The sequence below is a fragment of the Macrobrachium rosenbergii genome, chromosome 28 (genome assembly GCF_040412425.1).
Source record: "Macrobrachium rosenbergii isolate ZJJX-2024 chromosome 28, ASM4041242v1, whole genome shotgun sequence".
In the NCBI taxonomy this organism is placed as follows: Eukaryota; Metazoa; Arthropoda; class Malacostraca; order Decapoda; family Palaemonidae; genus Macrobrachium; species Macrobrachium rosenbergii.
Window position 1 is genome coordinate 26,912,501 of NC_089768.1, and position 12,301 is coordinate 26,924,801.

Sequence of the window (12,301 nt, forward strand, 5' to 3'; positions counted from 1 at the left end):
TTTTATAATTAATCTGCTTTTGTATATTCGACAAGTTTCCGAGAAGATCCTTAAGATACAGTATAAGGGATGATTATTATCATTATCATGTCGACTGAAGTCAATTGCATTTTTTGAAGGTAAACGGAAAAAACTGAAACACAATGGTTATTTATTTCTGCGGGAGATATGTTACCCAGTGTACTATGGATAACTGGATTGTCACTCATTTTATCTTCCCCGTAGGAAGGTACAGCCGTCAGTGCACCTCATTTGTTGCACTGTAGGTGTTACTTAAGGTTCTTTGCAGTGTACCTTCGCCCCCTAGTTGCAACCCCTTTCGTTCCTTTTACTGTACTTCCTTTCATATTCTCTTTCCTCCATCTTACTTTCCACCTTCTCCTAACAATTGATTCATAGTGCAACTACGAGGTTTTCTTCCTGCTACTCCTCTAAAACCTTTTACTGTCAATTTCCATTTCAGCTGAATGACCTCATAGGGCCTAAAGTCTATTTTCAGTCATTCATTTATCCTATATAAAACCCCCATCAGATATTGTGAGATTAACCCATTCGTCCATCATATCTGAAGCCTTTTGTATTTTTTCTCCATCACGAAGTATACTTTTGGTACATACGAGTTCTTCCTAGAATATTCGTTTGTAAATGTCTTCGAAGACTGGCATGTAAAGAAATAATTAATTCAGTATTAACGAATATATAGACATATTTATAAGTCAACGCATTATATGCGTTTCAGCAGTGATGACAACGTTTACGCTGCTTAGGAATCAGAGTTGAAGCTCCGTTTGGTCGTCAGGTAGAGCCACCCTTGGTAAGATTTTCATTTTATAGGCTAGAATTTTAATCGAAGCAAGGAGTACGCCTTGCCTTTTGACAATGATCTCTCTCTCTCTCTCTCTCTCTCTCTCTCTCTCTCTCTCTCTCTCTCTCTCTCTCTCTCTCTCTCCCCCCAAGGTGAAAAATCAGTATACATGACTTATATGATGAGTGCGTTTGTGTGTGCAAGCTTAAATGTATGTTGAAAATCTAAACTGATTGAAAACGAGTCAGTGTCTATATATATATATATACTATATATATATATATATATATATATATATATATATATATATATATATATATATGTGTGTGTGTGTGTGTGTGTGTGTGTGTATGTATGTATGTATGTATACGTAGACAAATCTAAGCATGCAGCCATAATTTCAGCAGCTTCGTAGTGGACATATGCCTAGGTGTCACCGTACGACTGAGTTTCCATTGTAACTGTACGGGGGTAACTCCTTCAGAGTGCTCGTTCTTCTTTACCTTCGGTGCCTCATCCCCTTGGCGTTTTGCTCCTGCGCCAAAATAAAGATGCATTGAGAACAGGCGAGAACAGAGCTAAGGATGTACAGTCGTACTATTGTATCGACCCACAAACGATCATCTTGACTGGCATGTTGTGTATAAATCCCCTGTTCCCGTTCTACTTTAAAGAGAGAGAGAGAGAGAGAGAGAGAGAGAGAGAGAGAGAGAGAGAGAGAGAGAGAGAGAGAGAGTAGTTTGTAGTGAAGATGAAAGACAACGGCCACTGGGGTGTTAGACGGTAATAAAGGTAATTCTGTTGGAGAGACAGGCAGGTATACAGATGATAGTGATGGTGAGGAGAATTTCTAGTAAAGAGTAAATATTTAATGAAAGTAATTATTCGTGTGAAACATAGACTTAGAGAGAAATAGAGATTAAAAGGGCAATGAAGGCAATCTTATGTATGCGTATGAGAGGGTTGTAAGGGAATAAATGTAATTACACCTGTGCATACGTATGTATGAGAGAGAGAGAGAGAGAGAGGCTAGAGAATAGTAGTAACAGTAGAGGAAAGGGTACTACAGTAAGATTAAAACAGTAATGAAAGGTAATAAGATTAAAAAGTAATGAAGGTAATAACTTGAGAGAGAGAGAGAGAGAGAGAGAGAGAGAGACGTCGTTAATGAGAATGATGTGATGTGATAAAGCTGAAGAAAGATAGACACTGAAGTATAAAAGAATAATTTTGACAGAAGGAAATGAGTAAGTAGGTGACATTTCAAGTAAAATTCATCCGCATCACCAACGTCGAACGAAAAAAAAATCATAGCCACGATACTATTGATAAAATCAACAATTTTCAGCCCAACGGTTATAACCATGTATTCTCGATCTCCAGAAGGCGTTCTCCTCTCACGGCAACACTTCAGAGTGAAAAAAACTTTCAAAGCATTGAATTATTGCTTTTCTCAAAGGTTAATGAAGTCTCAGGCGAGAAGCGTATGTGTGGAAGTCTTAAGAACAATTTCAGGTCAAACAAAAAACTAAATAAATCATTTGAAATGGTCATTAAACAGTCAGTGTAAGACTATCAGTCATACACTACAGGTTTGACAGTTTGAGTACGCCGTTGAAAAAAAAAAAAAGAGGGTAGCTGGTAACGAAAGAGGAATAATAGTAATTAGATAAACCACGGGTGGATAGAACTCATGTTAAGAGACAAACAGACCAGGAATGATTGAGGATTTGGGGTTTCATAGCGACTGAACAGATGAGTGAAAAAATAAAGAATGAGGACCAGATGTACAAAATAGGGAATAATGATGACGTGAGAAATAACAGTAAAGAGAAGAAGCAACTGATTAGACAATAATATCAAAGCCAACTGTGGCAAAAGCATATAGAAGAGTAATATGACCTAGATATGAAAGAATAAACGTGCTGAAATGACGATGTTGTACTCTCTCTCTCTCTCTCTCTCTCTCTCTCTCTCTCTCTCTCTCTGTATATATATATATATATATATATATATATATATATATATATATATATATATATATATATATATATACATATATATATATATATATATATATATATATATATATGTGTGTGTGTGTGTGGTGCATATGTGTGCGTGCGTTCATGTACGTGTGCTTACACATACCCATATATAGTATATATATACTGTATATATGTGTTGGTGTGTGTGTGTGTGTGTGTGTGTGTGTGTGGAGAGAGAGAGAGAGAGAGAGAGAAATCTGTAGGTTGTATTCGCATCGAAACTTGACTGAGAAAGTATGTTTGCGTTTATGATGTACTGGCAGACATGCACAAACAAGCATGTATGTATGTATGTATGTATGCATGTATGTATGTATGTAAGTATTACGCTTTTACAGTTCTGTGCATATGATTTTAAAGGAAGAGAGATGAAAGACATGAACGTCGAGCGTAAGTACAAAATGGAGAAAAACGTTCTTACTCCATATGGGAGAGACCAAATAAACATTAAAAGAAACGTTTCGCATCCCTTGATAGATTAGACCCATCCATTATGAATTACGGTTGTAAACCCCCACAGCTAATTGACTTTTTTCTTGCAAAGCTGGGAGAGAGAGAGAGAGAGAGGAAAAAAAAAAAGGCTCTTCAATCAACCTTCCGTCAAGTCTGTTTCTAAATGAGGCATGCTGCGTCCATTACCTGTGATGATGTAGGTCTCTGTACGGAGATGGCTGGGAGAGATGTCCGTCGCATCTTGTTGGTGGGCGGGGGGTCGGTTTCCCCGAGGCTGTATTCACTACTACGCCGACGGATGCCGCCCGCCCGCCCCTCAGACTCCTCGTAGGCGTGGACGGTGATGTTGATTCGCCTCTCGCCCAGCACTAGGGCCCGAACGCCGCCCAACAGGTGAGAGAGCTGCAGGCGGGGACCAGGCGGCCCCGGTGCGCTGTCTACGCCAACCGCACCCACAACTGAGTCTTGGGGCACCTGAATGCGCCCACAGCTCAGATCAAATACCGTGTTCTCACCAGGGACACCTGCAAGGTCCCCTGGGAATCTGAGAAGGCTAAAAGCTGACGGTAAATACTCTGCAGAGGAGGAGGAGGAGGATAATTTCCTCTGGAGGTCCTTCGACCAGAGACGAGAGGTAGGGCCTCCCCTTCCCTTCTCGTTGTTCCCCAGGTAACACACCCACAACGACCAGTATCCACACACTGCTACTACCAGGTAGGTCGTCAGGGGACACGCTGTCGAGTCGTTCAGCAAACAGCAATTGTCCCACAGGAGAAGGTCGACACACAGACGGGCAGCTACCGCTACCGTCAGCAGTACTACCGCTGCTGGAGTTGCTGGGGCCGCTGCGTAGAAGGGCCCCTGGTGCTGGCACGGCTTGGCCACTCCAGCCGCTCGCAGCAGGTTAAGGGGCCACTGGTGGTCAGGTGACGATGGCCGTGGGTGCAGAAGGAGCAACAACAGCGTCTGACGACGGAACTGACGAAGGGCTGCTACAAGTGGCTCTTCAACAGCCGTACAGCTACCGGAGGTAAAATCAGTTGACGACGACGCTGACGACGGGCCCGGCGTTGTCAAGCGTGGAGGGCGCTGGGCCATAACGCAGGATCCCACACCGCCATCACGAGGGCGGCATGACGATGAAGGGACGACCACCAACGCCAGCAACGGGTCACTGTAAGGCAGCTGGAGCGTCCTGCCTCCTCAACACTTACCAATCAGACTGAACCAGACTGCCGCTTCTGCAACCCCGCCCGCGCACACTCCCAGCCCACCCTGCGCTATATACTCTCTCCCACTCACGCCCAACGCGCACACCACCTCTACGACCACCACCACCATCACCGTCACCTCCACCTTGACCCCTTACTCCACCTGTCCCACCTGTCTGCCCCAAAACTCTCTCTCTCTCTCTCTCTCTCTCTCTCTCTCTCTCTCTCTCTCTCTCTCTCTCTCAGAATTAACGCACACACGTTTTCGAAAACAAACATACATCTAACAGGACTTGCGGTTTGGCTTTCAATTCAAAAGCCGTACTCGCAACCGAAGATTCCAAGCGAGTGAAATGATCCAAAGTGGGAAATGACTTTTCAAGCCTCCGATCGCCTACCTCCTGTAATACCACTCACGACACCCTACTTGGACGCCCATCCTATTTTTTTTTCTTTTCCCTAGCTTCTCTTTCTCCTTCTTCTTTTCGCTAGTGATGGGGGTCCCACCCCTTGCTTTCCTTCATCCTTCTGCTCCTACTCACCGCCCATTTTCCTTCGCACCTGACGATCATATTGTTGCCGCTTTAACTTTACTTGGGTTACCCTTTCAATATCTAATCCTGAACCCCAGACCTCTCTCTCTCTCTCTCTCTCTCTCTCTCTCTCTCTCTCTCTCTCTCTCTCTCTCTCTCTCCTCCATCCTATCCTTCCTGCCTTCAAACCATCTTTCTTTCATACTGTTGCTACATCATCCCCTTGCATTACACCTTTAACTGGCGAGGGCATTCTTCCCTAGCTCTGCATTTAACCGTGTTTGAGCCGGATGCTTCTTACCGCAGATTCGAACTGCACAGAGGAACTGATATCTCGAGGAGAACGATCAGAAGTGATTATGGAGAACCATGAAAGTTGCCGAAAGGATGAAAAGTAGAACGTATTAATTAAACTGTAGTTTCGACTCTTGCTTGTCTTTAGAAATATAAGGTGAATGTACAATGGTTTGTATGATAGATTGAGCCAACATTTGAAGATGTAAGGTTAACTGATTACTCTCTAAAACATGCACAATTTGAAATATCGACTCTCTATTTTTGTTTGAAAACACCAATCTCGCTCACATCATGTACAAATCAGCTCAGAGGAAACATGACTGGTTATGTGTTTTATCTGGGGTCCATTTTTACACTGAATTTCAAAGATGAATGCATGGTGAAAGAGGATTGAGAATCACATTTATGAATAAGCTTCACAATCAATTGCACACAAGGTGGCGTGATTACGGAATGGAAAGCTTTGCTCCATATTTCATGGTTGTATGATTAGTTGATAATTATAGGAATGGAACAAGAGACATAAACAATTACAAAGGAACCAAAATACGCACATATAAGATGGAGTTTCTCTACATGCTTCAGTAGGAAGATCTCTTTAGTAATTAGATAAACAATTTATTTTGAAACGAACCTTTGTGGAAGGTATCTTCACGATTAGGATTTTTGTGTTAAAATCGCTTTCAGTTACAATATATTAACAAAAACTATATTGCAGTACTTGCATACGTACGTAAACATGTGATTATAGTGTTGATACACTTAGAAAACAGTGAATTGTCACTATGTCATTATGACTGATTTTGACGGGAATCCTCACTTTTGAGTTGAAAATCAGAGCCTTTTCTCGCGGGTAAGACACAAGAGGTCGCCGGATGTAGTCTTCTGACGCCCTAGATACGGTGTTATGCAATTATATTAGCCAGCCTTCGGATGAATCCCACATTGTCCTTAATTCCACATTACACTCCTGACTCCGACACTTTTATCTGTTTTTGCTTTCGGTAACTGTGGATATATTATCTACCTCTTTATTCTTTAAGTAGAAGCCAATACCAGTAGTTGAGAATTCCATAAGCATACCTACATACATAATATATATATATATATATATATATATATATATATATATATATATATATATATATATATATATATATATATATATATATATATATATATATAATTCATATATATATACATGTGTGTGTTAGTTTTCACTAGTGTCATATAATTTTATTCTTTCAAATAACAAGCATCCTCTTTGAAACATAGTTTACCGATATATATTACCGGATAACTATCATTTTCAGTCATCTCTTACCTAAGTTGTGTGAGACTTGTCACTATGTCATGGACTTTTAATTCTTTCAAATAACAAGCATCCTCTTTGAAACATAGCTGATACAAATATATAGATCATTATCATTTTCATATCTATTACCTAACTTGTAGAGACTGCCCGTGTGTGTGTTTGTTCCCTGAGTTCCTTCTTCTATGTATATATATATATTTACATATATATATATATATATATATATATATATATATATATATATATATATATATATATATATATATATGTGTGTGTGTGTGTGTGTGTGTATATAATATGTATATAAAGGCTTTCCCACAGATATGAATTTTATAAATCAATATGATAGTTGTACATCCAATATAAGTGTATTGCAGCCGGTTCTGTTATAGTTCACAATCTTTTAACAGTATTGTTGTGAGTTATCAAATAAATTAAACTTGCTGTAACATCATGTAATTAAACACTTCAAGCGAGTTTTGTAACCAAGCATCGTGTGCATGATAGCAGCTTGTTCACTAAGTTTGAAGTGAGTCATGCTCCCAAATGCTTCATTAAAAGTCTAACATAACTTTTTTTCAAGTGGAAATACCCTCCTTAGTTAATGCCAGAAAATAATTAAAACTTAGCAGTTTGAAGAAATACAAAATATTATACAAGTAAATGATAAGAAATAAATAGATGCAGGAATGAGGAAATAAATATACCTTCTCTCTTTGTACTTATAAGAAGATATATATGAATAAGATGTCATTCTTGTAAATGAATTACGACCTTTAATCATAAGCTACCTATAATGGATTCCAGTCATTCATGCTTAATCACAGAAGTGGAGCATGAATTGCTAAACTAATAAACACATGGTATATGACTGGTGTGAATTTATGGATCTAAGAAACTTAATTAACTTGCTCTGGAATAAAGAATTGAAATATTTTTACTGAAACAGCAATGATAGAGTTCTATAACTTCACACAGAGAGCCAACAAGTGCGCTCACTGATATATATACTGTGTGTGTGTGTATATATATATATATATATATATATATATATATATATATATATATATATATATATATATATGTGTGTGTGTGTGTGTGTGTGTGTGTGTTTGTGTGTGTGTGTGTCAGAAGTCCCAAGGGAAACGAAAAAAATCTTACTGTCGGAAATACAGCGTGGATTTTTTTTTTGATTTTTATGTGTGTACCGCATAGTCTAAGGGTAATGGAGTCCTAACTTAACTATCACAAGATAATGAACAAGAACATGCAGATCGCCATAATGTACTTGGTGTACTGTAAGAACGATGATCTGCCACAATTTTTTAAGGGACGATTACACTAATGGTAAGTAAAGCTATGCATACATCCATACATGAGGAGGAGCATGCATAGTCATACAGTGACTTTTTGGGGTCTCTGACTTATTACCCTGCCATCATTGTTGCTTGTGAGTTTCTATCAGTAGTCAGTTAAGCCATGTAGCCGAGAATTTGCTAATACAAATGAATAAATTTCTAGAACCTATCATAAGATTTGGGCGCTTATCAGTAAATCGTTTCAGTTAGACAAGAAGTGTTAACTTTTAAAATTACCAGATTTAAAGAGGTACATAAAAAATAGCAAATAAAAAGCAATTAAGGCAAAACTATGCAATTTTCCCCTTGGTTTATCATCATTTTTCACCAATCCTATTTTTTCCCCCCTCGCTCGTTAACACACTTTCGGCGTCAATTAGTTCGAAGATAAATGTCAAATGTTACAGATATTGCGTCAATGAATATTGATCTGCTAAGATTCGTGATGTTGGCCCACGCTGTCCAAACTGGAGTATGTGAATGTTTACCCTTCAGCGACATAATAATAACAAGCATTGCAAGCATTGCATGGATGGAGGGAAGGGCTCTGCTTGAGTTTTAAGTCTTTAGGTCATCGGTCAAGGCCAGACAAATGAAATGTGTTCCCTCGCTCATATGTGCCTGTTTGCTCATTTGTTCAGTGACGTTATTACTGAAATATTGGGAACGTTTTTCAGTCTTGAAGACTTTGATGGCGGAAGAACGCTTGTCAGAATTAGATCCACTGTTATTCGGTGACCTCCGCTATCATCCACTCTTCTGGTTCATTTGAATGACTTTCTGTGTTTATTTTTGTCAGTCATAATCACTTTCGGCGATTGATTTATTGCAGATTTCATGGATACCTGCTTTTCTTAGTGGGCTAGATACGTAAAGGATTTTCAGGTTTAACGAACCTGGAACGAAAAAAGCTACTGAATATTCTTGCTGTGCAATTTTTATGTGTTTTGTAGGTTATGTTCTTCTCTGACATAACATTCAAGAGACAGTTTTCGTGAATCCAGCTGAATGCTTTTAAACGACATACAGTATTAAAAAGCAATATTGCACAGTTCTGACTTTCATGTATTTTCGTATAATTTCCAGGTAGTTCCTGTTATTATGTTACAGAGAAATCATGCTGCAATATCACATTGCATAACTTGAAGCGTAAAAATCTTGGCATTACTCCAACCATTCCCCATTTTTCCACGGATGCGGTGTCGCAAATTGCTTGTCCTAGTGTCTTCAGCCACCTCCTCTCTCTCTCTCTCTCTCTCTCTCTCTCTCTCTCTCTCTCTCTCTCTCTCTCTCTCTCTCTCTCTCTCTCTCTCTTCCTTGCCCATTCTCTCAAAGCTTCTTCTTGAGAGCCTTGCCATTACCCGAGACACTTTCAAGGGAATGTTCGTCACGATGAAAAATGTTGTCCACTGACTTCCTCAGTTATAAATACGTTCTTACAGCGAAGTCTCACTTCGTCGTGAACCACGAAGGGCTTTGGAAGTGGTTTTTTCTTAAAGTAAATATACTGAATGACAGGCAACGCTTTGGAAAATACCAGGGTATAAATTAGCTATGTTTTTTAAAGAAAATTAAACAGTTAAGACTTAAACGTGACCTGAAATAAAACGCTAAAAATGTAATCATTAACATTAGCTAATCAAAGTGGATTAACATATAGACTTTGCCAATCTGAATTTAAAGATATTTACGCTTTTAAATAGAACCACTGAAATCCATATCCGCCCTATTTTGTCTCACCATGGAAGACACTAATACTGACTATTTGAATGCCGAGTATCCATAATCCCACAGATACTGCATTGAAGTCAAAATACTGCATAGAAGTCACAAACACAAGAATCAACCTGTCCGATTCCAGAATATGGAACTTTACCCTTCTGCGTTTCCAGAAGTATTTAAGCATTTTATTTTCGAAAAGTGCCTCTGTCATCGTTTAAGGGGTCCAGTCCGTTTTGGGAGATCGTACCCACCAAAGTTCCAGTACTATTAGAAAAAATAAATTTAAAGATTCCTTCTGCCCGATAACCACTGCAAAGATGTTTAGACCATCGTTGCAAGGTGTATGTTAACAAACTGCCAATGCTTTGGTATTTGTTAGCACATGGAAAACGTAATTTGTCCTCACGGTATTAGTGTTCATTTTTTTAATAAAACTCTAGGATAGTATTGAAACTCCATAGCTTAATGTTCAGCCGAGCGTTATTCATAGGCACTTTTTATTCAGAGCCTCTAAGTGTATGTTACAGAAAAGTTGCATCTAAAAGAATACCGAATATTTAGAAATATTACTTTTTCGTAAATCCTTATTTTTAAAGGACATTTCCAAAGTACTTGGTTCCTCCGGCTTATAAACTCAGGTAGTCAAAAGTTAATTAAAAGTTCTGAAATTAAAAAAACTGATGAATCTGAAACTCTTCAAATTATTTTATGAGATTAATATCACGGCCTTCGACAACGGAATGTATCAGTAAGGGTAGCAGGGCAGGCGGCGTGTCTTCCTTTACAAAATATTGTCTGTATGTCCTGGTGTCGTCAGCCTCCTCTCTCTCTCTCTCTCTCTCTCTCTCTCTCTCTCTCTCTCTCTCTCTCTCTCTCTCTCTCTCTCTCTCTCTCCTTCCTTGCCCATTCTCGCAAAGCTTCTTCTTGAGAGCTTTGCCATTACCCGAGACACTTTCGAAGGAATGTTCGTCACGATGAAAAATGTTGTCCACTGACTTTCTCGGTTATAAATACACTTTTATGGCCAAGTCTCACTTCGTCGTGAACCAAGAGGATGATTGGAAGTGGTTTGTTGTAAAAGAAAATATACTGAATGACTGGAAACTGTTTGGAAAATACCAAACTATAGATTAGCTATGTTTTTTAAAGGAAAATTAACAGTGTAGATTCATAAGTGATTCGAAATAAAATACTAAAAGAAACTGTGCCGACCTGAATTCAAGGACATTCACGCTTTTGAATAGAAACATTTAAAGCCTTTTTTTCCATATATTATACAGTACCAATGGCTCCATAATCCCACAGACACAATAATCAACCAGTCCGATTTCAGAAAAGGGAACTCTACCCTTCTGTTTCCTGAGGTAATTTAACCTCTGCATTTTCGGTAGGTGCCTTCGACATCATTTCAGGGGTCCAGTCCATGTTGGGAGATCTTACCGTCAAGGTGTCTGTACTATTAGAAAAGTAGATTTCAAAATTCCTCCTGCACGATAACCAGAGCGGAGATGTTAAGACCATCGTTCTAAGGTATATTTTAACAAGTTTTCGATGCTTTGGATTTGTTGGAAATAGGAAAAGGTAATTTGTCCTCACGCCATTAGTGTTAATTTTTGAACAAAGCTCAAGGGTCATATTGAAACTATGTTCATTACAGCTCATCCATGCGTAGTAATTTCATTAGTAATTTTTATCCAGTGCTTCCTAAGTGTATGTTACAAATAAGTTGCATTTAAAAGAATAACGGATATTTAGAAATCTTACATATTCGTAACTCCCGACTTTTCAAGAACATTTCTTAAGTACTCGGTTCCTTCGGCTTATAAAGCCATGTAATCAAAAGTTAATTAAAAGTTCTGACAAATCTGAAACTCTTCAAATTATTTAATGAGACTAAAATCACGACCCTCGGCAGCGGAATGTCTCCCTTTACAAAATATTCTGTATGTTGACGGTGGAGTAAAATTCCACTTAAGGATTTTATATAAAATCATAGCTCACTAATTATTACAGCTTATTTTATTTTATTTAATTCGTCTGTAAATATCTCTCTCTCTCTCTCTCTCTCTCTCTCTCTCTCTCTCTCTCTCTCTCTCTCTCTCTCTCTCTCTCTCTCTCATATCTAATAAAGAAATTTTCTAACTTTCTGCATTAAAGCACTTCTAGTCAGTTCAAAGCAATTAGCGAATATGCATGAAAAATCGCAATATATTGAATTTTGCAATACAGCCATGGTTAATGTTGGCCTGGAAACCAAACAGGTGGCTTGCGCATCAAGCTGGAACACCATCCTTCGAAGAAATCAAGCGTTAGTGATGCTTGCAACAAACCTCGAAATGAAACAAATGCGTAGTGTAATCCGTCAGCGTACTGAGCAACGACAGGCTTCTTTGTTAACGCCATCTTTTGACTAAGTCATGATTTAAAACCTGTCTGTATCCTCATCTCTATTAGATTCGGAAAGACGGACTCAGTTGGTATATTATTTCCCGTGACCATCACTGAAATGTTTGACAGACCTTAGGAGTCGGGTTTTGCTGGGCAATGATTTACAATTAG

The 12,301-nt window shown here is 38.7% G+C and overlaps 1 protein-coding gene and 1 long non-coding RNA gene across 10 annotated transcripts in view; one reads left to right on the top strand and one right to left on the bottom strand.

Annotated features, from left to right (window-relative positions):
• Nucleotides 1–4,676, bottom strand: part of LOC136854150 (cGMP-inhibited 3',5'-cyclic phosphodiesterase 3A-like) — a 269,630-nt gene extending 264,954 nt beyond the window's left edge. For 2 of the 6 annotated variants that reach the window (XM_067130390.1, XM_067130386.1), the window contains exon 1: nt 3,493–4,675. In XM_067130390.1, the coding sequence (XP_066986491.1) occupies nt 3,493–4,404 (912 nt within the window). In that variant the 5' untranslated portion in view covers nt 4,405–4,675. Of the gene's footprint in view, nt 1–3,492 lie in introns of all 6 variants that reach the window. The other 4 variants (XM_067130389.1, XM_067130387.1, XM_067130391.1 and 1 more) reach the window with 4 other exon arrangements.
• LOC136854152 (uncharacterized) overlaps nt 1–12,301 on the top strand; it is a 144,881-nt gene that overhangs the window by 91,957 nt on the left and 40,623 nt on the right. The gene's annotated exons all lie outside the window — the stretch shown is intronic.